Source organism: Colobus angolensis, unplaced genomic scaffold (genome assembly GCF_000951035.1).
Source record: "Colobus angolensis palliatus isolate OR3802 unplaced genomic scaffold, Cang.pa_1.0 Scaffold67, whole genome shotgun sequence".
NCBI lineage: Eukaryota > Metazoa > Chordata > Mammalia > Primates > Cercopithecidae > Colobus > Colobus angolensis.
Genome location: NW_012120376.1, coordinates 5,848,976 through 5,876,266, shown reverse-complemented (window position 1 = coordinate 5,876,266; position 27,291 = coordinate 5,848,976). Strand labels below are relative to the sequence as shown.

Below are 27,291 nucleotides of genomic sequence, written 5' to 3'. Positions count from 1 at the left end.
GCTTCCAGGGCCCGGAGCAGGTCAGGCCTGGGCACCTGGCCGGGCGCGGAGGGGTGTGGGCGCGCACCTGGGGTGTCAGCGGAGACTGCGAGCAGAGGCGGTGCCTAAGGAGGCTGGGCGGGCCCCAGGACCCGGAGTGGGAATGGGGTGAAGCGGAGTGGGAATGGGGTGAGGCCGAGGGGCTGGCAGGGGACTCCTGGAGCTCTTGTTTGTGTTGGAGGGTCAAGGGTCCCCAGGAAGGGGTGGGGCTTTCTCCCCGGGGAGCACAAAATCCATCTCATCCATTAACAGTGACTGCAGTTCTCTCCTATTTGCCTCGCCCCAGGGTCTCCGTAAGCTGAGGGGACCTGTTCTCTTGCAGGTGGGCAGAAAAGAGAGTGCTTCTGTGCCCACCTAGAAGGGAGGGGCCCAGCCAGCGCCCTTGCTTAGCTCAGAATTTCTCCCTATGGGGTACTTTTTTTCACTTCCCATCCTGCAACTTTCTATCTCATTCTAAAGAGTATTCTTTGTTAAAATTTTATGGGCAAAGTTGTCCCAGAATAGTGCTAGGAGGGTGTCTCTGTGTAGTGAGAATTGATTCCTTGATTAAAGGGAAACACCCTTCACTCCCACCTCCGCGATTTCTCCCTTTTAATACCTGGAAACCGAGGACCGTAACCCATCCCAGTTTGCACCAGATCTGTGAAGTAACTTTACAGTGATGGGGTGGGGGAAGGAAAGCATGGCTCAGAAGTTCTAACCCTCTCCTCCCTCCAGATCCTAAGAGGAAGCCTTTCCTTTGAGAAGTCTTAAAGACCACCCATCCCAAATTCTAGGAAAAGAGAAGACCTAGTCCTTCTCCCCTCTAATCCCCCCATCCCTTTCCATCCCTCATCTCTTTGGTATGGGAAGTTTCCCTTGATCTCCAAGGGAAACTTATTTTCTGTTGCAGCCTTACTTAACCTCTTGCCCTGTCTTGGGTGAAAGGCCTGAGTTTTTTAAGGTGGGCAAGTGACCTGAAGAGGTTTCCCTGCCTGGGAGCGCGGCCGAGTGGGGTCGGGGTGGTGATGACTGAAGGGTCCCTCCTCACTCTTCCTCCAGGGGGAGCTCTTGAGCCCCTGCCGCTGCGACGGCTCAGTGCGCTGCACGCACCAGCCCTGCCTCATCCGCTGGATCAGCGAGAGGGGCTCCTGGAGCTGTGAGCTCTGCTACTTCAAGTACCAGGTCCTGGCGATCAGCACCAAGAACCCACTGCAGGTGAGGTGCAAGGAGAGGACTCAGAGACTGGGCGAGGACTTTTTAGCTATTGGAATCAGGAACCTTCCAGGAGGCCTATTTGATTTACTCTTTTCCCAAAGCCACCCTTCCCCACCAATTACTGCAGTCGCTTGTGTGTCTGTATATCCTTCCTCCCTTAATTTATTCACAAAAACATTTACAGGGTGCCACTTATATTCCAGGCACTGTTCTAGGCACTGGAATAACCGCCACTCCCCCCACCCGACACACACACACACACACACACACAGAAAAGAAAAAGAAAACAGAAAAAATGCCGGGCGCGGTGGCTCACGCTTGTAATCCCAGCACTTTGGGAGGCCGAGGCGGGCGGATCACAAGGTCAAGAGTTTGAGACCAGCCTGGCCAACATGGTGAAACGCCGTCTCTACTAAGAATACAAAAATTAGCTGGGCGTGGTGGCGCCTGCCTGTAATCCCAGCTGCTCGTGAGGCTGAGGCAGGAGAATCCTTGAGCCCGGGAGGCAGAGGTTGCAGTGAGCCGAGATCACAGCCACTGCACTCCAGCCTGGGCAACAGAGCAAGACTCTGTCTCGAAGGAAAAAAAAAAAAAAGAAAAAGAAAAGAAAAAATGATGTTGATGATGATAGCAAACGTGTAGTGTTTTCTGTGTCAAGTTTTGGTGTGTATTAACTCTTTTAATCTTCACAATAATCTTATTAGTCAGATACTGTTGTTATCCCCTTTTACAAATGAGAATACTGATGCACAAAGATTTGAAAACTTACCCAAGGTTACTTAGCCAGTAAGTGATGGAGTCAAGATTTGGGATTCAAATCTAGATGTTTTGGTTTCAGAGCACTTGCCCAATCCTGCCTTTTTAAAATAAGACAGACAAATGGTGTCAGACAAGTACCACGTTCTAGATTTAATCAAGGCACAGAGAAGACAGATGTTGATCCTGCCTGAAGGTTTTAGGGAAGGTTACTGGAGCACCCTGCTCTTCAGGGCCACCCATCACCTGGCCCTCCACCCCTTTCTGGGACTCTTTGGAGCCCTTTCTCCCACACAGTGGCAGGCCATCTCCCTGACGGTCATCGAGAAGGTCCAGATTGCTGCCATAGTCCTGGGCTCGCTCTTCCTGGTTGCCAGCATCTCCTGGCTCATCTGGTCCTCACTCAGCCCTTCAGCCAAGTGGCAACGACAGGATCTGCTCTTTCAGATCTGCTACGGCATGTATGGCTTCATGGATGTCGTCTGCATAGGTGAGGGCACCTCTCTCTCCTTTACCTGCTCTGTATCTTCCTCTTACACACCTGACTGCCCTGCCCATCCCCTCAGTTTCATGGCCTTGTTTTCTGCCACTGGGGGCCTTTAGTGCTATCCTGGTGCCACCTCAACCCACTTCCCTGCTTCTCCAGGGCCCTTTGCAACTGTATCTTCTCACTCTGAAGAAATGCTTGCTTAAGTACCTCTGGCCTAGATCTAGGCCACAGTTAACCCTGGATTTCTTATCCCTATTGCTCAGGCCTCATCATCCATGAAGGCTCCTCTGTCTACCGCATCTTCAAGCGCTGGCAGGCAGTGAACCAGCAGTGGAAGGTCCTAAATTATGACAAGACCAAGGACATAGGAGGAGATGCAGGGGGAGGGACGGCAGGGAAGCCGGGCCCCAGGACCTCACGGACGGGCCCCACCTCTGGGGCCACCAGCCGCCCCCCAGCTGCCCAGCGCATGCGGACGCTCTTGCCTCAGCGCTGCGGTTATACAATCTTGCACCTCCTTGGGCAGCTGCGGCCACCAGATACCCGTTCCAGCTCCCATTCTGGCCGAGAGGTTGTCATGAGGGTCACTACAGTCTGAACTGGACTCCAGGAGCAGGGATCTTGAGTCAATGCATCAGTCAGAGAAGAGCTCTCATGACTGCTGGAGGTACCAGCTGGACAAGGTGTTTGGGGCATGCTGCCCCCATCACCTAGGATCTCTGTGGGCAGCCTCAAGCTGGAGACATTGTCTGGCCTCACTGCCCACTGGGTAGAGACACCTGGATGACGTTTCAGTACCCACTGGCAGCTCCTCACACTCATCCAGAGATGGCCGGTGGGCAGGCGGGGAGAGCAGCTTTCTTTCCCTGGAGAGAACCGTCTTTACCTCAGCTCCTAGGGCCTCCAGCCCCCCAGCTCCACCACGGCGACTTGGTGAAGGGGGACCAATGCCAGAAGAAAGGGGCTGTAGACCCCTATTCCCCACCCCATGGTCACAGGGCATCTGGCAATAAGACTAGTATACATTGACCTCCCGTTCCCTGCATGAGGGCGGGGGACTTCCCCCTGCTCCATCCCCCATTGCATGGGGGAAGGGCATAAAGAATCATTTATATGCACGTGGAGACTCCTTTCTCATCTGGGGCTTTTCTGGAGGGTTGGGAGGTGTGGGGAGGTTTCTCTGCACAGGTTGCAAATCCCAAATGCAGCAGTGGGTTCCGAGTTGTAGGTGTGACTCCCACTTGCTGGTGAATAATTCATGTTGGCTGCTAGGTGGCAGTGCTCAGAGGTATCTAGGGGTAGACCTGGACCTGCCACCTATGAGTTGTATGATTTAGAAAAAAATCTCTTAGCTATGGCTTTCCTGTCTACCTCATAGGGTTGGAATAAGGATAAATGAGGGACAGGTTGGATGTCGTTGCAAAGAAAATCAGCAATGACATAGATTTCTAGAATAGCTGATGGTTCATTTATTTCAAATAGTAGCTGGTATAACAAATTCTAAAATGTGTTTTTCATCTGAAGTTGCACAGAATCTTGGAATTTTGTGTTGAGTGACATAATAGGTATGGAAATATGAGGGAAAATAGACATTGCAAATGTGAAGCATGGTGATTATTTGTAAGAATGAGAACTCCTCTGACTAAATATTTGGGCCTGTGGGCTGGGGAAGGCTGGAGCCATCCGCCTTGTTCTGGAGATCATCTGGGTTCTTTTAGCCCTTCGCAAGTACTGTGCTCACCCAGAAAAGCAGTGTGAAGTGAATTTGGACTCATTTGGAGTGAGATGGAGGGAACCCCCCTCCTCAGTTATGAGTCTCCAACCTCAGTTTAAGCTATTTCTATGGCAGTTTAGGGTCACAGGTTTGATCCCAGTGTGCCCAGCTAGTGGTATTAATGGATGGCATTATGTTTGGAGGCAGCAGCATAGAGGACTGTTGTTTATAGAGAAAAGATTTGGGAAAGACTGGTTAAAATGTGGGTCAGCCTGAAGGCTGGGCACTTTCTTCTGTGACCTTGGGGTTGTGTATTATATGAATGATGCTGTTTTTTAAGTAAACCATTCATCAGCAATTAAATAATTCCTTCATTCACAGCTAAAGTTAGATCTGGAGGCCTTTCTTATTATTGATCCTTCTCTCAGGGAAGGTTCTGCTCTGCCTCCTTCCTCCCTGGGGATGTGTTGGAGAAAATGATTCTCTTGTAAAGGCCTACACGTATACTTGCCCAGGAAACCTTGATCCCCTCGCCTCTCCCAAAAGGTGGGCGGTGGGGCGGGGGGGGGGGTCTTTGTCGCTGTCCATGGTGCTGGCATCCAGACTAACCTAGGGATGTAGGAACTAAAGCTGGACTGGGGTTCAAGTAATTTCAAAGTGTGGAAGTATATAACTTCCAATTTCTGAGGGAGTAGAGTGGATAGGGAGCTGAGACTGAGTCCTCCATCTGCTCAGTAGGAAACTGTTTCCCCAGAGAGAGAACCCTCTATACCCCCCAGGTTGGGAGACAGAAAGGCTAGACTTTCCTGATTTGCCATTCACAGAAGAGCTGGTGGGGACCAAATGGGGGATTGCAAATCAGAGTGACTACTATTATCTATACTGGCAGGTAGGGCTCAGGCATATAGGACACATGTGGAGCTTCCTGTGCCAAGCCTGAGCTGTCCTCTGTGATGGATCTGCAGGGAAGGTTAGACATACCGAAGAAAATAGACATACTCACACACAAACACACTGTATCCATTTACACTCTGGGTCCTAAAATGAGGCGAAGTGGGACACTTTCCCCTCTCCTTCAGCACTAATGGAAGTATTGGTATGGGGGTTGGGGCCAGCAATCAGTATGGTCTCCTCTTCTTCCCTTTTTCCAACTTAAAAAGATCATTGTCCAGGAAAGGGGTCATGGGAACTACTGCCCTCCTCAAGTGGGCATTCCTACTTGCCCACTGGAAAATAGGGAGTACGAGTGGGCAGAATTCTCATCACTGATTCCAGGGGAAAGGGTCTGACCACAAGCTGGGCTTTATTCTCCCTCAAAGCTCAAATCTGTTAAAAATTTGCTCATTTATGTTCAAATTGAGTTCAGTGATAGAGGAATAGGGGTGGAGACTGAGTATACAGTAGGGAAGGAGTTGAGAAGGTCAGAAAATTGCACAGAAAGCTGATCTTTTTACGAGGCTTTGGGTCCTCCCTGCCCCTCTGTAGATCTTGCATAATTAGATGCCCCTGCAGAAGGCCTGGTGGCTAAATGGAGTTTCTGCGGTCAGGGAGCCGTGTCTAGGCCAGGAGACCAAGGTGTGGAGGAGGAAGAAGTGTGAAGTGAAATCTCCATTTACACCCAGCTAATTGGAATAGGGTGAGGGGTAGGGGAAGTGGGGCAAGTCTTGACATGGGGAGGGTAATCTGGGATGCAGAAGGAACTGTGCAGTGTGCTGAGAGATTTGTTTGGATGGAAGATGAGTTAATCTGTATACATCACAAGAGGAGAGCTGTGCCCAGCCTCTGGGGGGCCAGACAATGCTGACTCAGGGAAACAGGCTCCTTCTGCCCACTGCCCTTATCCTGCTTCAGTGCCCCAGGGCTTCTGGCCACCCCCACACTCAGCTTTCATTCTGTCTGTCTGATTCCACTTCTCTGCTTGTATCCCTTCCTCTGAAGGAAATTATCTTGGAAGAACGGTTCCAGAGAGGGCAGAGTGACCAATCTAGGACTTCCTTCAATCCTGGCAGTCCGAAAGCACTTTCCTTACCAGAGTCAGCAATCTCTGCAAATCCCTAGCTCCCGGCCGATTTTACAGCTTAGTCCCTGCAGTTACTTTTCACCCCCCACCCCCTTAATCTCTTACAGGAAGCCAGACTAGACTTGGCTGTTCCCACTACAGACAGAAACATGTCTGGATTTGTGTTACAAACTACTCTTCCAGGCATCCAGACCTCCCATTGTTATGGGGGTCACCCCTAGGACCTGAGAAACCAAGGTGGGAGATGGGAGGGTTAGGGTCTTGCCTCCAGGTCTTGTAGGAAGTGGTAATATGAGAGAAATAAGTCAAAGTCAAGAATGGAATATTTGATTTTTTATTTTATCTTTTTTTTTTTGAGACAGAGTCTCGCTCTGTCACCCAGGCTGGAGTGCAGTGGCCGGATCTCCGCTCACTGCAAGCTCCGCCTCCCAGGTTTACGCCATTCTCCTGCCTCAGCCTTCCGAGTAGCTGGGACTACAGGCACCCGCCACCTTGCCCAGCTAGTTTTTTGTACTTTTTAGTAGAGATGCGGTTTCACCGTGTTAGCCAGGATGGTCTTGATCTCCTGACCTCGTGATCCGCCCACCTCGGCCTCCCAAAGTGCTGGGATTACAGGCTTGAGCCTCCTCGCCTGGCCTTGATTTTTTATTCTAAAATTTATGAATATTTAAAACTTTTCAATATAAAAAAGAAGCCAGAGGCCTGGGCAGGGACAGGCCCAAAGATGTCTCTGCCTGAGAACTAAGTGATGGGGCAAACCCACTTAATAGTGGCCAGAGAGCAAAGGAGAGTTGTAAGAAATTGTAAACCAGGCTAGGGCAGATTCACCTTCCTATGGGCAAGACAAAGAAGGAAGGGGGTAGACAGAGCCTACTAAGCTGCTTATCCCTTCCGCCACGTGGTTCAGATTCAATCTAAGAATGTGTATGGTGTCACCCAGTCAGAGATGGGCCCTGGCAGGGGACATAAAAAACAAATAAGGCTTCACCCTTCCTCTCAAAGTGCTTACATGCAAAGAGGAAGGACCAACCAGGTACAGAGCAGATGCACAGTTACTGAGCTTATGCTTTGATAAATGCTTAGCCAGCAGCATCAATGAACACTATGAAAGCCCAAAAACAGCGGCGGTTGAATCTTTCCTCCAGCATTATTAGCTAAAATCTGATTTCATCCTTGGGGGATGCATACATGATCAGAAGGGCCGAGCACGGAGAGAGACAATGGTTTTCTCACTTGGCCTACTGAGTCAGGCCAAGTGCATACTTCACACATTGGTCAGGGCTGCCTCACACTTCACTATGGTCATTCTATCTAGTTTGGTCAGATAGGCCTTAGGGGCAGATGTATCTCTTGGTCTTGTGCCTACAAAAAATATTATCCCTACGATGAACGAAACGGTGATGATGACAGCCTCTTTCCACAGGACTATCTGTCCAAAAACTGTAGGTTGATGCTCCTCTCAGGTACCAGGACAGTCCGGGTCATGGGTCTGATTGGGGCCGCACCTGGCTCAGGCTGCACCTCAAAATGTGTCAGGATCTGGAAAGGGAAGAAGGTGAGCACTACTATGAAAGATATCTATAGTGGGGGGATTGATTGGTAAAGGGCATGCATTATTAGTGTTAGAATGGTCAATGATTGGGTGGCACCTGTGGCCAGTAGGGTACTTCTTGGCTAATAAGGGTGAGGGATTGTGGAAGGGAAAAAATAGTTTGAATACCCTCACTTACACTCTAGGCCTATAATGGGCTTATCATATTTTAGAAGATTCACTCTACCAGGTCTAACATGATTTCCTATGCTTGTCAGGGGAAAGATCTCACAACTTTAGAGGGTTAGGGTCTCTCCAGCCTGGGGAAGGTATAAAATCTAGAGCACTCACCTGGGCCAAAGCCATTTGCAATTCAAGCTCTGCCAGGCGTCTCCCCATGCAGCTGCGCTTGCCAAAGCCAAAGGGAAGAGATGCAAATGGGTGGGGGGTGGTGGGACCCTCCCCCAGCCAGCGAGCTGGACGAAAAGAATTTGGCTCTGGGAACTGGGCAGGGTCCCTTGAAGTGGCATAGTGACACAGAGTGACCAGCGTCTGGTGGGAAGAAAAACAAACTTGTCAGTTTGTGCTCCGAATGGGGGCAGGCATGAATAGGATATTCAGACAGGGACAAAGGCAGGTCCTAGTGGGTGATGGGGAAGTTTTCTGGGGCTACTTTGGGAAGGATCTCTCCACTGTCCCATTATATCCCAGAAAGGCATATCCTAGAGAGGGGTTAAGGGGAGTGTTTGAAGGGCTTTTAGGAGAGTGCTTGAGAACAGAGCTGGGGCCTAAGATAGTGAGGAATGGCTCAGTAGAAAGGGTGCATAGGCTCTACTCACATTTTTGGGGATAATATAATCACCCACATGAATGTCTTTGTCCGGGACACGAGAATTTCCAGGTACCACAGGGTACAGTCTAGATTGCAAAGCACAAAATGGAGACAGCAAGGTGAGGCTAGGGGCTGCAGCCCTCTTCTCATTGTTTCCAACTTCCAAACCCTTTTTGACCAGTAGTAGAGTGCCATTTTTCTCTGCTGTCTCCCTGCTTCCATCCACTATTTGCTTCCGCAGCCTTCCTTGGCATTTCCTCTTGTTCCTCCTCTCCTTTCCCCTCACCTTAGCACTTCCTTGACCACTGCCTTCAGCAGGGGCAGTTGGGACAGAACAGTGGCTGGGGGGTGGGCACTGGAGCCAGGGCCCAGGGCAGCTGTGATCTCGGAGTGGAGTGCTGTCTGGACTTCGGGGTGCCGGGAGAGCTCATACAGAGCCCAGGAGAGCGTGTTGGACACCTGAGAAACGTGAAAGCAAGAGAGCTGTTGGGTGTGGGAACCCAGCAGAGGGTGCAGATTATGGAACAGTCTGGGGCTACGGGGTGTTAAGCCAAGCTGATCTACGTGGCCATAACGGATCCCCTGCAACAGAAAAATGGTCCCGGAGTCTGGGGAGGCTAAGCCCTGGAACAGGCTCACAGCACGGAGGGAGAATCTAACCGTGTCCACTCCCGCCAGTAGCAACTCTGTCACATTCCCCAGGATGGACTGGGCAGGCAACTCTTCCTGGAACAGAAAGTGGGTCAGGTGCGCCCCAGATTCCAGGTCCTCATCGGGCTGTCCTCGGTTCCTCATGGCTGCCTCGGCCTCTCGCCGCTCCACGTGCCTCTGAGCTGCGTGGTAGAAGGCACGTGAATACCTCGCTACCCCTCGACAGCTTTACATTCCCCCATTCCCACCTCGTCCTGTGCCTTACCAAATGCAAACATCTGGTCCCAGTCTCGGCAGAGGCGGCCCCAGGGCCCAGGCACAAGGCGGCGCAGCCAGTGGGGCATCGCCATGGTCAACAGCGTGGACACAAACACCGAGCCCACCGCGCGGATGAAGGTCTCCGTGTCAGGCGGCACTTGAGCCTCCAGGCAGCCCAAGCGTGAGCCCAGCAGAACCGCGGCGATGCCTTATCGGGAGGGGGCGCCGTCAGGGCTCAGGGAGGCTCCGGTAGGGTGCCCCCGACGCCTGCCCAGCTCTGTCCTGGGACTCACCTTCCAGTCCGAACTTGTAAAATTCCCCCGCCACGTCCCGAACCAGGGCAGGCGGCCCTGTGCCACGTCCGCGCTGGTGCCTCAGACGCTGCACAAGGTCGCGGACTACGTGGTCCAGGGTTCCGGCGTAGCGGGCGGCCGCTTGAGGCCGGAGGAGGAGTGGGGCCAGGAGACTGCGGAGCCTTTGCCATTCTTCGCCTTCCCTGCAGGGTTGAGGAGAGAGTGCGCATCGGGGAGGTGGGGACGGCTCGACGGGACTGGTTGCAGTGAAGAAGCGCATTCGGCTGCGGTGGCCAGGAAAGGGATTGCGTCTGCCCCCTTGGGGTACAGAAACCTGCACCGGCTTGCGCCTGTCTTCCAACCCCCTTCCTCTTTACTCATTTCCTGCCCGCAGGGGCTGGGGTTCCCGGGTAACTTGAATCACAGAACCTTACATTCATTCCATCCAGATCCTGGTACCCTAACCCAATTCCTCTGGCTCCCCCAGTTCCCAGGATTCTGGTCTCAAATGATAAGGAGGTAGGCGGAGAGTGAGGTTGGGGCTCAACCCGAGTGTGGGTGAAGCAGACTGGGATGGGAACCCCAAGATGACCAAAGGTAGAGTAGGACAGCCAACCTCCCACCATGCCCCTAAATCCGATAGTTTCGGGACCCGCAGCAGGAGGGGGCCGCTGCAGGGTGTTTGGCTTTCTAGGGGCAGAGAAGACTCACGCGGTGAGAAGTCCGCAAGCCCGCTGGCAGCGGCGGCGGTGCTCCGTCCAGGGCGAGAAGCTGCAGCGCTCAGGCCGGGGTCCCTCCTGTCGCAGCAGCTCCTCGACGAGTGCAGGAGCAGCCACGTACACGGTGCGCACTGTCCCGAAGCTGGCTAGCCACACCGGTCCGAAGCGCGCGGCGCCCTGCACCTGGGGGAGGGGCGCAGCTGACACTTGGATACCTGGGCGGGGACTTTCAGCTTGACCTGTGCCCACGCCAAGGGTGTTGACTGGGCTTGGGAAGAGGGAGCTTCTGCTCCTTCTAGGGTGCCCAGCTATTGTATGCCTTTGATACTGCAAACTCCTCCTCTCTCACTTCCCATCCCTAGAAAGTTTGAGTGCGATGGGCAAAACTGGAACTTTGCGCAAGGCAGACATTCAGGACCTCTCTGATCATCTTGGTCGAGGAGAAATCTCTAAAAGTTCCATGTCTAGATTGTCCATCTCAGGACGAGTTCTCAGTAAACGAAAACGAGCCCATGTAGCTTTAAGTCGCACGCAGGCGGAGGGTACCGCGTGCTCCCGCCTCCCGCTCACTTGTACTGTATCTGCAGGACCTCCACACCTCAGGACAGCGAGAAAGCGCTTTCCCAGCGCTCTCTGCTAAGAGTCGGGACAGACTCTATGCGGGTCGAGCCACACCGTCCCCAGCCTCAACTCGCCTTTTCCTTAATTCATGGGCATCCGTTCTCTCTGGCTCTCCCACATTTGCTCTGCACTAGTCAGTCCTTTTTGACGCTGTCAAAGCCGGTTTCCCCAGCACTCAGTCTCGGGAAAGGCGTCCCTTCCTACCTGCAGCTCGTGTAACCTCGACAGCCCGCCCTTGCAGAAAAGTTCAGCCAGAAAGCTGGGCGTAGAGGGGCCTGGGATGTCTGCCAAGCTCCGGCGTGCTGAGTCGTACTCTCGGTAGCCTAGGGAGGCGCCCAACTCGGGAGCCCAGCGGACGCGATGGAACACCCTGGAGGCGTACTTGAGGGTCTGGGTCATGGTCTGGTTCCGGGTGCCCGCGAAAGAAAGCGCTTCTCCCGAGCACCTAGTCTGAACTCCTATTTAACCTTTGGGTGAGGTGATGACGCCCCCTCTCCAAGCTCCTCAGCCAATCCCTCCTCCTGAGTGGTCTGTGCTGGGGATTAGCACCCAGGAACAGTAGGCGGGGCTGGGGCTGACTTCACGACTCTCGTGGGTCTCATGTTGCAATGACCCTCATGGGAGGGAGGGCCTAAGATTTTCCTCCTGGGAGAGTGCCCTAGTCTAGGAGCCTAAAAGCCTCATCCTAGGAAAGGTTATAAGGCTTTTTAGTACAGACTAAGTGACCAAGCTACACTAGTCAGTCTCTGATATTCCCACCACTTCCACCAGGGAGCCCAGCCCCTTTAGGCCCATCCTCAGGAATTCCCCATCTTTCAGCTCCTCCGGGAAGGGAAGCAGGGGAGACACAGCTGTAACTGTCCCCACATTCTTGGCTCAGTGGGTTGTCTCTTCTCTGCATTATTTTCCTGCACTAGCCACATCTCCCCCTCCTCCTGTACCTAACATATACTGGGCAGATGGCAGGTGGGTTAATGGGCTAAAATGGCTCATAGAACCTCCATTTTTCTTTCTTGAGGATAAGGGGGCCTCTTGGGTGTACAAGCCCACTCCTGCCAGACATGGAAATTTGGGGCTTGAGAAGCAGAAATGAAGAAACTTTTTGTACATTAGTTAAGTTCTAAGATTGTCTGGGCTGTTAAAAGGAGCTACATGGATGTGGATGTTCTAATTCCCCAGCTGACTCGGTCTCCTCTGGGGGGCTTTCTGGTTAGCAGCCCCTTTCCACTTTCAGCCTCGGAATCCTCCACAGAGCCAGGCATGGTGGCTCATGCCTATAATCCCAGCACTTTGGGAGGCTGAGGCGGGAGGATGGCATGAGGCCAGGAGGTTGAGACAAGCTTGAGCAACACAGCAAGACTCTGTCTCTACAAAAGAAGTTTAAAAATTAGGCTGGGCACGGCAGTTCATCACTATAATTCCAACACTTTGGGAGGCTGAGGTGGGCAGACTGCTTGAGCTCAGGAGTCTGAGACCAGCCTGGGCAACATAGTGAAACTCTGTCTCTACAAAAAATACAAAAATTAGCCAGGCATGGTGGCATGTGCCTATAGTCCCAGCTACTTGAGAGGCTGAGGTGGATTACAGGAGCCCGGGAGGTCAAGGCTGCAGTGAGCTATGACTGTGCCACTGCACTCCAGCCTAGTCAACAGACAGAGGGCCTGTCTCTAAAAAAAATTAAAATAAAAGAATCTCTTACAGTTTACCTCTCTGCTCCTTATTCCCTCATTCCCTACTCCAACCCTGTCAGGCTCTGTGCCAGTCAGTCAGATCTGAAGTTCTGGAATTGAAGGTCAACATGAAAAAGGAGAGGGTCTCCACCCCCACACCTTCCCAAGGACTCTCCAGAGACAACATTTAGGGACTAGATTCCCCAGCTCGAGTCTTACGCAGGGAGAGGACAGGAGGATAGTAGAAGGCATATGATACATACTCCACCATTTCCTGAGAAATGGCAGAATGGGCATGTATACACATATACATGTTATCCCAGGATCCACAAAGCAAACAGAAGTGGTAATTGAGCCTAGCAAGCAGTTTAGATAGACTACATTCCTCATTCTAGCTCAGGAGAGATCTCACAAGGAGAAGGGAGAGCAAGACCCCATAGCCTTCCAAAGATTCCCTATGGTCCAAAGTCCTTTGACCATCTCAGTCAGCTGCTTTGTTTTCTGTTGGCAGTGGAAGGACAAGGTGAGAGGAGCCAGGGGTAGTCATGAACACCAGTGGGTTCTGCCCTGGGCAGCTCCCCACCTTCTTTGAGAGAGTACTGTGTCTCAGCTCCAGCAGTCTCAATTGGGAAGACCCAGGACTCCTGCTCTTTTCTCTAGTCCCTGGGAGACGAGGTCCAGCTAAAGTAGAGTAAGCAGTCAGTGACCAGGCAGGCTGGTTTGGGGGGTCATTGCCTGGAGGACGGGATCTTGTATTCTTCGGAAGATGGCTGGGAAATTCTTCCCTCCATTACGTAGAACTTTCTTCCCCTCCTCAGTTGAGGTGCCTAGATGTCCCACAATGGGGTCTTCAGTCTGGGAGAAGGAAGGGTCCAATAAGTGCCCACTGTTCAGACTGCCCCTGGCCCTTAGACACCCATCCCATCCTCCTGGCACTGAGCTAAGTTCAAATATAGAACCACTCTGGAAAGGGCCTCCATATCCTGTAGATTCCCTACTCACCAGGTCCTCCAGAGGCACACGCTCAAACAGCGGGTGCTCTTCAAAATGAGTGCACATCCAGTCGTGTAGCTCCAGCACATCGGTTATGGTATATACCAGCCCCTGCATAGGCAAAATCACCCTAGACAGGAGGCTGCATGCAACATCAGCAGCAGCCAGATGATGGGAGTGGTGGTGTGAGTCCCTAAATGCACCACCACTGAATTCTTAGTGAAGGGCCCCTGGATAGGCTACTCACCCCATCCTCCCTCCCATCCCGACTCACCCCAACTCTCAGCACGTAGGCATATTCCGCTAGCAGGGTGGGACTGATGATTCGCCACTTGTGCTTTGTCCGCTTGAAATGTGGGTCGGGGAAGAGGAAGAACATCTTTGTCAGCTGTGAGACAGACACGCACCAACAGGGTTGTGAGAGCCTGGCCTCCATGCCCCCACCTGCCTACCAGCCTAACCCACCAGGGCCCCTCCCCACCTGGCCCTTGTAGAAGAAGTTAGGAAGGTGCTTCATGGCATTGCTGCGGAGACAGGCGATGTTCTGGAAGCCACCTCCGGGAGCTGCGCGTAGGGCCCGAATCCGGTCTTGTACATAGTCTGAGACCTTCACCCGAATCTCCAGACCCAGAATCAGTGTATCTGGGAACAGTGGTGACAGTTCCACTGGACACAGAAATAGCAATGGAATCATCAACCATATACTTGTAGGAAGTGCATAGGGGTCAACACAGGAAAGGAAGCCTCAATCTGCAACTACCAAAGTCCAGAACGGCAAGAGAGGACAGAGATACATATATGGATAGTTTTATGCTGAAGAGGCTGGGGGAGAAATGAAAATTGTCACCAGGACCAGAATGGGAGGGCTGAGAATACAGGTATATTTGCCATTGCTATAGAGTTTCCACAGTGTTTTCACACATTGTGTTATTTCATCCTTATAACACTCTGTGGTAAATTGTGAAGATGAGGAAACTGAGAACTGGAACTCATTTATTTGAGATGGAGTCTTGCTCTGTCACCCAGGCTGGAGTGCAGTGGCACAATCTCGGCTCACTGCAATCCCTGCCTCTCAAGTTCATGCAATTCTTGTGCCTCAGCCTCCTGAGTAGCTGGTCTTTAACTCCTGGCCTCAAGTGGTTCACCTGCCTCAGCCTCCCAAAATGTTGGGATTACAGGTGTGAGCCACTGTGCCCAGGCAGAATTGGACCTTAAACCAAGGTTTTCTGCTTCTATGTACCATGCTCTTCCTCTCTATCAGAATGTTATCTGTTTGGGACGATCTAAAAATAGGGAGTGGCTTGGCATGCATGGGTGCGGCAATACAGACAAAACAAGAGGAACCCAAAAAAACAGGAGAGTGGGGCAGAAGGAATGAGATCTGGCGAGGGAGGGGAAAAGAGGAGGGGAGATGGTAGAATCCCTGAGAAAGACAGTTCAGGATCACTGGCCACAATGGCTAATCTCTGATGCTTGTGCTGACCAGCTCACTGACCCGGTACCTGGCAGGTGAAATGGCTCATGTAGGGATTGACACCATAAAGGACAACACAGGTTTTAAGAAGCATTTGAGGCAGCCCCCTCCACTCTCCAGGGCAAAGGTCACAGACCCAGAGTAGAGGGAAGGTGGAGCCTCTCCATGCTGATGTCACCAGTGTCTGGACAAAAGGAGAAAGGCCAATTATGACCCCCCACAAAAGCCGCTGAGGCAGCAGAAACTACTAGGCCTCTTCTCACCCCAGAAAGAGGGCCTAAGTGTTACCTAACAGGCCACCATAGCCACAGCCTATGTCTGCAAACTCCACTTGGGCCTGAGCTCTCTTTTCTTTCTTATCCTTTGGGTCATCGTGGCTCTGATTTTGAGTGAGTGGAGCGAAGAACTCTGGGTATAGCTCAGACCAGTCCATCTCCTCTGGCTTCACAGGGCTATTGGAAAGAAGACATAAGAAGCATGAGAAGGTTGGTCACACTATTGCAGAAGTGGTACTGTGAAAGTGTGTGTGTGGGTGAGGGTGGGAGGTAAATGGGAGGAGGGTTTCTCAAAAATTCTGTAACACTGGGCCCTGTGGCCTCTAAGAGGGACAATGGAAACCACCCTTAACTCCCAGTGTGAATCATAGGCCCATCAGGAGGCCCATAAACGCTGACCTGCTCAACTCCACTTCTGGCGGTTTATGTGACCCTGGCCGGGTAGCTGCCCTTTCTGGGGCACAAGTTCCCCTTATCCAGAGACTGGCTGCCTAATGCACTGGGATCCTACTTTGTGTTTGTGCTCTGCGGGGAGGGAAGGGAAGGTGCGGGCAGGATTGTGTATATGTTTGCCTTTTGATTAAATCCAACAAACAAAAGCAAAAGATGGAAACGACATTCTGCCTCTATCACTTCAGTCTCAGTAACAATTTATTTCTCTTCCCAAACTTAGCACCGCTACCCAGTCTTAGGCCCGAACGCCACGCCCACTCCCAACCTGCCAACTCCACTCTCGGTCGAATCTCCCGGTCCCACCCCTAAAACTGACGTCACCCATCTGATCCTCCCAGGTCTATCCCAAATCCTCCCAGCAGTCGTAGCACAACTGCTCTCCCGGCTGCTTTGAGAATCCCTCCCTCCTGTCTCTCCCTCTGCCCACTCCTCACTAGCGCAGCGTGTGGTCTGCCATGGGGTTGGAGTGAGCACGTTGCCGGTAGTAGCGCTTCTGGGGCGGCGGGGCCTCTGCTCCGGCCACGTTACAAGTCTCGGCTGCCATGATCCCAGTCCGGGGTTTCTCTACCAAATCCACGTGGAGGCGCAGGCCAGAGGCGCAGGTTAATGACGCAGCCATGCGCGTTAGGGGCACTTCCCGCCCCTTAAAGACCCAAGAGCAAATTCGGCTGGGCTGGGCCGGGCTGGGCCGGGCTGGGTCCGGAGGGCTGTAAGGAGCGAGTGCTGGAGGGAACCTCCGCACCGTTAGCCTCCAACTGGGAGGGTGAGGCCAGGCCCAGGGACCCAGCATTTTCTCTTAGCTTGCTTCCGCCTCGTCTGGATTACCATCCTGGTTGCAGGCACCTGTGTACCCCACAGGTGAAAGGGGTCTAGAGACCTCGCCTCCTACAGTAGCATCAGCCCTCGCTCCTCCCCCCTCACTCCCGGTCTCCGACCAGTCCGCCCGGTCTGACTCGTGTGGTCCCGTGTGGGTTTCGTCGCGTGTGCGCTCGGGGCCGGGGCGGGAGGGGCAGCTCCTCATTCCACGTCCAGGAAGTCGAACTGGAGGAAGGAGGGCAAACTCAGGGAGGCGGGGCTCGTGCCACAGGGACACCAAGACGGCTCGAGGCCCCCAGCCTCTACCCCGCTCCGAAGCCGGGATCTGAGCGCCGGCCGCGGTGCCTGGGCACTCCCTTGGCGGGCCAGATGGCGGACCCTGGCCCAGATCCCGAATCTGAGTCGGAATCGGTGTTCCCACGGGAGGTCGGGCTCTTTGCGGACTCTTACTCGGAGAAGAGCCAATTCTGTTTCTGTGGGCATGTGCTGACCATCACGCAGAACTTTGGGTCCCGCCTCGGGGTGGCGGCGCGCGTGTGGGACGCGGTGAGGAGTGGGCTGCGCCGGGTGAGGGTCCGTGGGAGGTCCAGATCCCGGACTCTGCCTCTCCCATAAGGAGCCATCTTCACGACTGTCTGTTTCTCTCTCTTTTCTCCCGTAGGCCCTGAGCCTGTGCAATTATTTCGAGAGTCAAAATGTGGATTTCCGAGGCAAGAAGGTGATCGAACTGGGTGCGGGGACAGGCATCGTGGGGATCTTGGCAGCGCTGCAGGGTGCGTGAGCTGGCTTTGTGGCGGGAGAGAGTGGGGACCTAGGGGCGCGGAGAAATGGTCACTTCGTGGATCCTTGGGGGAGAGGGGAGTACTTTGGGCCCCGTCCAACCTCTTCTTTTTAACAAACTTTTTTTTATTTGTTTTTGTTTTGGCGCCTACTTCTGTATGCCAGACAGCTGGAATTGCCTGTCAAAGCACCTAGGGTGGGTGATTGGGGAGGGCAGGAAATAAAACTCAGGCAGGCCTATAAGAAGGAGTTGTTTCTATCGTGTGGCTCTTTTTTTTTTAGTTTTTATTTTTTTGAGACGGAGTCTCACTCTATCGCCCAGACTGGACTGCAGTGGTGCTATCCCACTCGCTGCAACCGCCGCCTCCCGGGTTCAAGCAATTCTCATGCCTCAGCCTTCCAAGTAGTTGGGATTACAGGCTTGCACTACCATACCTGGCTAATTTTTGTATTTTTAGTAGAAGACAAAGTTTCACCATGTTGGCCAGGCTGGTCTCGAACTCCTGACCTCAGGTGATCCAACTGCCTTGGGAAGCACCTGGGATTACAGGCGTGAGCCACGACACCCAGCCATGTGTTGCTCTTTGTGATTTTATGGAGAATGCTATCACTTAAAAGTGCCTTGGCTTTGAAGATGGTTTTCTGTCAAGATGCACATATGGGGGTACTCTGTAGGGAGACTTGCGGACATTCAACTTCGTGAGTGCTTTATAACTTTATTATGAATATGTTTCAGATTCCTTAGTTTTTTATTGCTAAGAGAAACAAGCTTATGAGTTTCCAAGGGTTAGGATGTGTTTTGTAGGAAGCGGGGGTAGAATTAGACACTGCAGACTTGGAAAAGGAAAAGGTAAGGAAAAATTTGCTTCTCTTTTGTCAAGAACCAAAAACTACAGAGGAAACAGTTTCACAAATTATAATCTGATGGGCAGACAAAACCTCAAACTGAAAGCACTCATTTAAAAATTCTTACAATGTCATCTCTCTAGGAATGTAAATTAACATGTATTTGTTCATAGGGACAGAGCTAGGTCATATTAAGGGAAGTCTAGCCGGGTGCAGTGGCTCATGCCTATAATCCCAGCACTTTGGGAGGCCAAAGTGGGAGGATCACCTGAGGTCAGGAGTTTGAGACCAGCCTGACCAACATGGTGAAACCCCGTCTCTACTAAAAATACAAAATTAGCCGGGTGTGATGGCATATGCCTGTAATCCCAGCTACTTGGGAGGCTGAGGCAGGAGAATCGCTTGAACCCGGGAGGTGGAGGTTGCAGTGAGCTGAGATCGCACAATTGTACTCTAGCCTGGACAACAAGAGCGAAACTCTGTCTCAAAAATAAAAAAAGGGAAGTCTTTCCAGAGGCAGGCATTCATTCTTCTATTAATTCAACCAAAATGTATTTCAAGTCCTCTATGTACCAAGAATCATGCTAGGTATTGGGGATTCAACAATGAGTAAGACAGATTTTCTCTCCCCAAGGAGCTTATGGTCTAGTGAGGGAGACAGAGGACGATGTCATATAACAAGAACTCTGGTGAGGTATGCGTGGAGCCTGTGGACATGCTCTGTCCATGTCTACCATGACTCCCTGGGAATCCATCAAGGAAAGCTCTGTCAGGTGAGGAGGAGGTGAACAGTGTGAACACAGCAGGCTCAGAAACAGTGGACGGTGCCAACAGCAGTTTTTGCATGAAGCATGGGTGGATGCAGGCAGTTACGCTAAAATGGGGAGAAAAGGCATGCGGTATGGATGGGAATACCTAGCTTCACTTGCTCCCAGACTGGCTTCTCCTTCTTTGCCTCCTATTTAGCTGTCAAGTCAGAAAGCTGGATGTCATCTTGTCCCTCACTTCCTCTCCTCACATTCCAGCAATCATCCAGTCCTATGAGTTAAATGTTCTCTCTCTCTTTTTTTTTTTTTCTTTTTGAGGCAGAGTCTCACTCTGCCACCCAAGCTGCAATGCAGGGGCATGATCTCGGCTCACCACAACATCTGCCTCCTGGTTCAAGCGATTCTCCTGCCTCAGCCTCCTGAGTAGCTGGGATTATAGTCATGTGCCACCATGCGTCACTAATTTTTGTATTTTTAGTAGAAACGAAGTTTCGCCATGTTGGCCAGGCTGGTCATGAACTCTTGGCCTCAAGTGCTCAGCATCCCAAAGTGTTGGGATTACAGGTGTGAGCCACTGCACTGAGCCAGGTTATATGCTTTTAATACTTCCCCAGTTGTCTGCTCCTCTTTTCATCATCTCTAGTTCAGGCCACTGGCATCTCTTGCCTGAATTTTCACAAGAGTCTTCAAGCTTCTTCTGGGAAAGTGTGACATACCCGACTAGATCTTGTGACCTTCCCCCACCAAACCCATTTCTCCCTCAGACTTCCCTATGTCAGTGAATCAAACCACCGTGCACCCAGTGGGAAACCTAGACATCACTTTTGACACAACCCTCTTTCTCACCTACATGTCCATTATTCAATTTATCTCCTAAAAATCTCTTAAATCTTCTCATGTTTTTCCATCTCCACTGACAGCTCCCCAGTCCAAACCACCACGATCACTTGCCTGGACTACTACAACAGCCACACTGGTCTTCCTGCTTTGACTCCTTGTCCTCTCCTAGACCTCTGCTTTTCCACCCAGGGGTCAGAGTGATCTTTTCAACATAAAACTGTAGGCCGGGCGCGGTGGCTCAAGCCTGTAATCCCAGCACTTTGGGAGGCCAAGACGGGCGGATCAGAAGGTCAGGAGATCGAGACCATCCTGGCTAATACGGTGAAACCCCGTCTCTACTAAAAAATACAAAAAACTAGCCGGGCGAGGTGGCGGGCACCTGTAGTCCCAGCTACTCGGGAGGCTGAGGCAGGAGAATGGCGTAAACCCGGGGGGCGGAGCTTGCAGTGAGCTGAGATCTGGCCACTGCACTCCACACTCCAGCCTGGGCGACAGAGTGAGACTCCGTCTCAAAAAAAAAAACAAAAAAAAAAAACAAAAAAAAACAAAATAGAACTGTAATCGTGTACACCCTCCCCAAACTTTCAGTGGCTTCATGTTGCTTTCAGGATAGAACCAACATCTATGGCATGGCCTCCAAGGTCCTGCCTCCTTCTTTCTGTGCCTCTTTCTCTCTTGTTTTTCTTGGGCTGCCTGTTGCCCGTCCATCAGTTCCTCAAACCTACTCTGATGTTCCCTTCCTTGGGGACTTCACCCAGGCTTACTTTCTGTCTGAAACTTTTCACCATTTGCTTAATGCATATGCATCCCTCCTTCCTCAGCTCAAACATCACTTCGAAGGGAAGGCGTCCTTGGCACTCCCACTCCTAGGCTAACCCAGACCCTCCTAGTACATACACAACTGTGCTAACTGGGCTAATTTTAACTTTGTTACCATTGACCTTAGTTGGGTCCTAAGTGCTTCCCAGCTAGCCTGGTACATTCTCTTGTTCACTTTTTCTGCCACTCTCCTGAACAACTGTTTCTTACCTTCTTATTCCTCAAACCTCCAAATGCCTCCTCTGCCATCTGCCACACCTGATGACTTTGCTTCCTATCCCTTTATTTTATTTTAATTTTTGAGATGGAGTCTCACTCTGTTGCCCAGGCTAGAGTACAGTAGTGCAGTCTTGGTTCACTGTAACCTCTGCCTCCCAGGTTCAAGCTATTCTCCTGTCTGAGCCTCCCAAGTAGCTGGGATTACACGCACGCACCATCATGTCTGGCTAATTTTTGTATTTTTAGTAGAGATGGGGTTTCACCATGTTGGCCAGGCTGGTCACGAACTCCTAACCTCAGGTGATCCACCTGCCTTGGCCTCCCAAAGTGCTGGGATTACAAATGTGAGCCACCGTGCCTGGGTGTTTCCTATCTCTAATGATTGCTTCTGTTTTCTCTGAAAATGTCCACATATTCCTATCACAACATCTACTTATGTAACTACATCTGCATCTGTGTGCAGTGCCTTCTCTCTTGTTACCATGGATGAACACACTATGCTAGCTCAGGTCAAGCCCCCCACTTGTCACAAGACCCCAAACCTTTCTGCCTACTCAGAGACGTTGTTCCAGTAACACCCACCCCCATTTCTCCTGCATTCTCAGTTTTTCCTTTTCTTTGGATCATTCCATATATAGCAATATATGGAATATAAAATGCATATAAATATGATATGATTTCTCCTATTTCAGAAAAAAAGCTCTTGATCCTACATCTCTCTCCAGCTATCACTCCATTTCTATGCTCCATTTTTAAAAAAACTCCTCAAAAGAGTTAATATTCAGTGTCTAGTTCCTCTCCTCCTATTCTTTCCTTAAACCATTCTGATCAGATTTTCACTCCACTGTGCCCCCTTCAATCCAGTTGTTTTAGTTAAAGTCATGAGCCTCATTTCCAACTCCAGGTTGTTAAACGCAGGAGTCAGTTATCAGCCTACCTTTGTTGACTTTGTATTTGATGCTGACACTCCCTCCTCCTTGGAACAATTCCTTTGGTTTCTAGGGGACCACACTTCTGGTTTCTGCTTGCCTGGCAGGCACTCCCTTTCCATGCTCTCTTGTTGGTTCTTTTTCATCTTCACAACTGAAAATGTGAGTGCCCCAGGGCTCAGGGGCAGTCCTTTGATCCCCTCCTTTTCTTGTTTACCTCACTCCTGAGCAGCCCATCACGTCATGCCTTTAAATGCCCTGTTGAAGCCGGGCACGATGGCTCATGCCTGTAATCCCAGCACTTTGGGAGGCTAAGATGGGTGGATCGCCTGAGGTCAGGAGTTCGAGACTAGCCTGACCAACATGGTGAACTCCCATCTCTACTAAAAATACAAAATTAGCTGGACGTGGTGGCAGGCACCTGTAATCCCAGCTACTTGCGCGACTGAGGTTGGAGAATCGCTTAAACTTGGGAGGTGGAGGCGGAGGTGGCAGTGAGCCAAGATTGTTCTACTACACTCCAGCCTGGGCAACAAGAGCGAGACTCCGTCTCAGAAAAAAAAAAAAAAAAAGCCCTGTTGGTGATCATGACTCTAAGACTATCCCATTTCTATCTCCAGACTTGCTTGCATAACCTAGTGCCTACTCAGTATCGTCATGTGGTTGTCTGATTGATGTGATATAGATGTCTATGTCAAACTTAATGTGCTCAGAAAATGAACTCATGATCTTCCTGTCCAAGCTCCTCCTGCAACCTTCCTCATCTAAATGAGTGGCAATTTGGTCTTCTAGTTGGTCAGGCCAAACACCCAGAATCCTGAGCTTTTTTTTTTTTTTTTTTTTTTGAGACAGGGTCTCGCTCTGTTGCCCAGGCTGGAGTGAAAGTGGCACAATCATGGCTCACTAAGGCCCTGACCTTTCAACCTCCCAAGGCTCAAGCGATCCTCCCACCTCAGCCTCCCAAGTAGCAGGGACTACAGGCATATGCCACCACACCCAGCTAATTTTTGTATTTTTTGTAGAGACGAGGTTTTGCCCTGGTGCCCAGGCTGGTCTCAAACTCCTGGACTCAAGCAATCATCCCGTATTGGCCTCCCAAAGTGTAATCCAAAGGGATTACAGGTGTGAGCCACCGTGCCTGGCCCATCCCAAGCTTTTCTGTCTCTCTGATATTTCATATCCAATCTGTTGGCAAATCCTGTTGACTCTACCTTCAAAATATGTTCAGGATCTGACCATATCTTAGCTATTGCTACTGCCCTGCTTTAAACCATCATCATCTCTCACCTGGGTCATTGCCGTCACCTCCTAACTGGTCTCCTAGCTTCTGACCTTGCCCTCCTGTACTCTTCTCATCACAGCAGCCAGTGTGCTCCTCCTAAAGCATGCCAGCACGTGCCATTCTTTTTTTTGAGACGGAGTCTCGCTTTTGTCGCCCAGGCTGGAGTGCAATGGCGTGATCCCTGCTCACTGCAACCACTGCCTCCTGGGTTCAAGCAATTCTCCTGCCCCAGCCTCCCAAGTAGCTGGGATTACAGGCGTCCGCCACCACACCTGGCTAATTTTTTGTATTTTCAGTAGAGACAGGGTTTCACCATTTTGGTCAGGCTGGTCTGACCACTCAATTTAAAATTACATTCAGGTTGCTAAGACTTTGTCCTCTATGCCCTGAGGTCTCTGGACCTTCCAGGTAGGAGCTGAGAACGCTTGGTTGGTCCACTCTAACTTGCATTTCTCCCCATCCCTCAAGCAATTCTTATCCCCCTTTCCTGCTTGGGGCTTCGCTATGGCATATATTATCATCTGATGTACAGTGTATTTTATTTTATTTATTTTGGTTGTTATCTGTTTCTTGCCGCTGGACCATAAGCTCTGTGAGGGGGTATTCTTATCTTCCTGGTTCATCATTATGTTCTCAGCACTTGGCATATAGGCACATAATAAATACAAATGAATGAATGGATGGATTCCTAGTACTTCTTGCTTCTCTTTCTATCATAGTCATCATGATTATGATGCAGTACCTAGTGTGTCTCTACCTCTAGAATGAAACAAAGAAAGCTGCGTTATTGTCTTGCTCACCTTATACACCCAGCACTTAGTAGGTGCTCCAAATTATATGTACTGCATGAATGAAGATTTCTGAGATGTTAATCTGACCATCTTCACCCCTGTTTCTGCCCTTAAAGCCTATTGCCCTCAGTATCAAACCTGAATCTCCTTAGCATGTCATAATCACTTTCCCCTTATCTCATGTCTTGACACTTTTCTCCCCCTTCCATATCCTCTAACATCCAGCCTTTCTTGAATATGCCACGCTCTCTCACTCCCAGGCCTTTGTACTCACTGTTCTCTTCTTGGAAAGCTCCACCTGACTAACTCCTACTTGTCCTTTAGGGCTCAGCTGAGGTCACATTTTCTGGGAAGTTTTCCAGACCCTTAAGGCGAGCTTGTGTCAGTGGGGGTGGGTGCAGAACCCATCTCCAGCTTAGTCCTGCCCAGGCTTCTGCTGACATCTGATTGTTGTGTGTTGGCCAGAGAGGTTGAAGATTAGCTCAGAGAGAATGTTGATGTTGTAGAATGTAGGGTAATAAGAATAGCAGTGGGTGAAATGGAGGTTGAAGCAACTAAAAGCCAGCATGGGCTCCAGGCTGTCAAGACATTGTCCTCTATGCTCTGAGGTCTCTGGACCTTCCAGGCAGGAGCCAAGAACCCTTGGTTGGTCCCTCTGACTTGCATTTTCCCTCCTTCCTCTCTCTCAGGGGGGGATGTTACCATCACTGACCTGCCCCTGGCCCTAGAACAGATCCAGGGCAACGTCCAGGCCAATGTGCCAGCTGGAGGCCAGGCCCAGGTGCGTGCCTTGTCCTGGGGGATTGACCATCATGTCTTCCCCGGAGACTATGACCTGGTGCTGGGGGCTGATATCGTGTACCTGGAACCCACCTTCCCTCTGCTGCTGGGGACCCTCCAACACCTGTGCAGGCCCCATGGCACCATCTATCTGGCCTCCAAGATGAGAGAGGAGCACGGGACAGAGAGCTTCTTTCAGCACCTCCTGCCCCAGCATTTCCAACTGGAGCTGGTTCAGCGGGATGAGGATGAAAATGTCAACATCTATAGGGCCAGGCACAGGGAACCAAGACCTGCTTGACATCACCCCTGCTGTTCTTCTCAGTCTCTTGCCCTAATGAAGGAACTGGGTATCTCAAAAATCATATTTCCAGAGCCACAAACACGAAGACCAAAAAGGATGGATTTCCCTGGCCTCTCTCACTTTCTTCCTTCCCTCTTTGTTACCCCAGATACTCCTGGGCAGGTGCAGTGAGGGGCCTGCTTACCAGGAATCCCAGAGCTCTGGCAGCACTAGTGTTAGAACACCAAGGAGGTTCCTGGCTCCTGTTCTCAGAAGAGGAGGATGGTAAGGTATCTAGGATTTTTAGGGGCTAAGGCAGGTATATGGGGTATGAGAGCAGTGGTTGTAGAGAGACTGTCACTGATCACTTCCATTCCTGTTGCTGTTTATATAGAATGGACGTAAAAAAAATTCTATGGGACTTTTTTTTTTCTTTTTTTTGAGACAGGGTCTCTCTCTGTCACCCAGGCTGGAGTGCAGATACATGATCACAGCTCATTATAGCCTCAACCTCTCAAGGCCCAGATGATCTTCCTGCGTCAGCTCCCCAAGTAGCTGGGACTAGAAGCATGAGCCATCACACTCAGCTGATTTTTGTATTTTCAGTAGAGAAGGGTTTCACCATGTTGCCCAGGGTGGTCTCAAACTCCTGGACTCAAGTGATCCACCTGCCTTGCCTCCCAAAGTGCTGGCATTACAGGTATGGGCCACTGCGCTAGCCCAGGATTTTTTTTTGTTTTTGTTTTTTGTTTTTGAAGAAAGAATTAAGCCTTAAAAATCTGTTGTGCAAGAACTCAGCTTTTGCTCAGGAGCTGAGAAGGAAGAAGCCTCAAACCACCTGTTTCCTGCTTTTTAGAGATAGAATCTGGTGGAACCATGGCTCTAACCGAGTCAAGTCCTCCTAGCTCCGAAGCTAAGGCTGCAGAGCTGTCCTTTGGACTGTAGTTTCTTCGTGCTTTCCAGAGTTAGAGCTTTGATCACAGAACATCATGCTGTGCAGAACACTGGACTCAGTACTAAGTTCTTTTCATCTTTGATTTTTCTTTAGCTTCATCAGTCCTTCCTTCCTAATCTGTAATCCCCTGAAGCCTAACACAGTCCCTAATGTGTTTTGCCTTCACCTCTTTTCTCTTCCCACATTGGTACTTCTGGTTGGGGCTCTCTTTACTTACTGCTTAGGCACATAGTCACCTTCTTTGGACTCCCTGCCTCCATGCTTTCTCCTTCAGTCCATTCTGCAAACTCTTGGGATCTTCCAAAATTAGCTCTGATTAGCTTTCACTGCCTATAGAAGCAAGAACAAGCTCCTCTGCTTGGTACTTAGTCTGTGTCCATGTTATACCAAATTACCTTCCTATTGCATTTCCTACTCCTTTGCTACATATATTGGACCTCTGGCCAAATTACAAAAGATGTACTCTTTGTTCTCTAAAACCACACTAAAGTGTCCTGACTTCTTTCTCACTCTTTATGATAATCCTCTGCCTGAAAGGCTATTGCCACCTGTCAAAATCTTCGTTATTCTTTGCCTCTTTCCTGAGCCCCTTGCTTGAATGTGATTTCTTTCTCCCTGAGACCCTTTAACTGTTTGTTCGTCTCATGGGACCTTAATTTGTCTTGCATGGACATTTTTGATTTTCATTTTCTCACCATTAAATTACCTTGGAGGGTAGGGCTGTGATTTACTCATGTCTAATCCTCAGAAGCCTAACACATTTCCTGGCACACACAGATATTGTGCTCATTCAATAAATATTTACTCGCTTTGTTAAATGGATTCCACCCCTGCCTTTCTAGGTGACCTTGGACAAATTCCAGAACCCATTCACCAACTACACAAGTTTGTTGTGAGTCATAAATGGATAATGAATATAAACGCGCATTGAAAATAAACATAAAATGTTACCCACATTTCTTGTGTTGTTGTTTTGTGACAACTTTATTTCTTGGTTTCTGTTATTTTGCCTGGGGTGGGAGGTGGGGGGTAATTCCTGTATGAAATGTGTAGTCTCAGGCTGCGCACGGTGGCTCACGCCTGTAATCCCAGCGTGAGCTGGGATTTGGGAGGCCAAGGTGGGCGGATCACGAGGTCAGGAGATCGAGACCATCCTGGCTAACACGGTGAAACCCCGTCTCTACTAAAAATACAAAAA

The 27,291-nt window shown here is 50.6% G+C and overlaps 5 protein-coding genes across 7 annotated transcripts in view; 3 read left to right on the top strand and 2 right to left on the bottom strand.

Moving 5' to 3' along the window:
* Positions 1–2: 2 nt before the first annotated feature.
* MARCH9 (membrane-associated ring finger (C3HC4) 9) lies at positions 3–4,554 on the top strand (the record flags this gene model as incomplete). The annotated part of the gene is made up of 4 exons (XM_011926200.1): positions 3–20; positions 1,081–1,236; positions 2,290–2,482; positions 2,746–4,554. Coding segments are annotated over 4 exons (702 nt in total), but the record flags the coding sequence as incomplete, so codon positions are not given.
* A 2,312-nt stretch (positions 4,555–6,866) lies between these two features.
* On the bottom strand, positions 6,867–12,461 carry LOC105500481 (25-hydroxyvitamin D-1 alpha hydroxylase, mitochondrial). Its single transcript, XM_011925977.1, has 9 exons — positions 11,326–12,461; positions 10,493–10,683; positions 9,782–9,984; positions 9,496–9,696; positions 9,240–9,412; positions 8,866–9,038; positions 8,587–8,665; positions 8,099–8,299; positions 6,867–7,755 (listed from the first exon to the last, which is right to left on the bottom strand). Exons 1-9 carry the CDS (start codon positions 11,518–11,520, stop codon positions 7,642–7,644), a joined length of 1,530 nt encoding a protein of 509 aa, XP_011781367.1. The 5' UTR covers positions 11,521–12,461; the 3' UTR covers positions 6,867–7,641.
* A 526-nt stretch (positions 12,462–12,987) lies between these two features.
* On the bottom strand, positions 12,988–16,994 carry METTL1 (methyltransferase like 1). Of its 2 annotated transcripts, XM_011925978.1 has the most exons (6): positions 16,421–16,994; positions 15,547–15,710; positions 14,266–14,450; positions 14,059–14,172; positions 13,794–13,895; positions 12,988–13,646 (listed from the first exon to the last, which is right to left on the bottom strand). In XM_011925978.1, exons 1-6 carry the CDS (start codon positions 16,774–16,776, stop codon positions 13,491–13,493), a joined length of 1,077 nt encoding a protein of 358 aa, XP_011781368.1. In that variant the 5' UTR covers positions 16,777–16,994; the 3' UTR covers positions 12,988–13,490. The 2 variants fall into 2 exon arrangements, with proteins under 2 accessions (XP_011781368.1, XP_011781369.1); XM_011925979.1 differs by lacking the exon at positions 14,266–14,450 and having other exon boundaries at positions 13,088–13,646.
* METTL21B (methyltransferase like 21B) lies at positions 16,880–27,049 on the top strand. Of its 2 annotated transcripts, none has more exons than XM_011925981.1 (3): positions 16,880–17,348; positions 17,464–17,575; positions 24,765–27,049. In XM_011925981.1, the coding sequence occupies exons 1-3, from the start codon at positions 17,172–17,174 to the stop codon at positions 25,154–25,156; spliced, it is 681 nt and encodes a 226-aa protein (XP_011781371.1). In that variant the 5' UTR covers positions 16,880–17,171; the 3' UTR covers positions 25,157–27,049. The 2 variants fall into 2 exon arrangements, with proteins under 2 accessions (XP_011781371.1, XP_011781370.1); XM_011925980.1 differs by having other exon boundaries at positions 16,880–17,369; positions 24,765–25,228.
* TSFM (Ts translation elongation factor, mitochondrial) overlaps positions 23,422–27,291 on the top strand; it is a 22,567-nt gene continuing 18,697 nt past the window's right edge. Inside the window, exon 1 of the mRNA XM_011925983.1 lies at positions 23,422–23,456. Coding sequence (XP_011781373.1) covers positions 23,454–23,456 — 3 coding nt within the window. The 5' untranslated portion in view covers positions 23,422–23,453. The remainder of the gene's footprint in view (positions 23,457–27,291) is intronic.

Coding starts and splice junctions, on each gene's coding strand:
- LOC105500481 (XM_011925977.1), bottom strand. CDS start 11,520: ATGACCCAGACCCTCAAGTACGCCTCCAGGGTGTTCCATCGCGTCCGC. Junction 10,684..11,325: donor CGAGGTTACACGAGCTGCAG/GTAGGAAGGGAC, acceptor CCCCTCCCCCAG/GTGCAGGGCGCCGCGCGCTT. Junction 9,697..9,781: donor TTACAAGTTCGGACTGGAAG/GTGAGTCCCAGG, acceptor CCTCCCGATAAG/GCATCGCCGCGGTTCTGCTG.
- METTL1 (XM_011925978.1), bottom strand. CDS start 16,776: ATGCTGGGTCCCTGGGCCTGGCCTCACCCTCCCAGTTGGAGGCTAACG. Junction 13,896..14,058: donor CCTACGTGCTGAGAGTTGGG/GTGAGTCGGGAT, acceptor TTGCCTATGCAG/GGGCTGGTATATACCATAAC. Junction 13,647..13,793: donor GTGTGCCTCTGGAGGACCTG/GTGAGTAGGGAA, acceptor TCCTTCTCCCAG/ACTGAAGACCCCATTGTGGG.
- METTL21B (XM_011925980.1), top strand. CDS start 17,172: ATGGCGGACCCTGGCCCAGATCCCGAATCTGAGTCGGAATCGGTGTTC. Junction 17,370..17,463: donor TGAGGAGTGGGCTGCGCCGG/GTGAGGGTCCGT, acceptor TTTCTCCCGTAG/GCCCTGAGCCTGTGCAATTA. Junction 17,576..24,764: donor GATCTTGGCAGCGCTGCAGG/GTGCGTGAGCTG, acceptor CCTCTCTCTCAG/GGGGGGATGTTACCATCACT.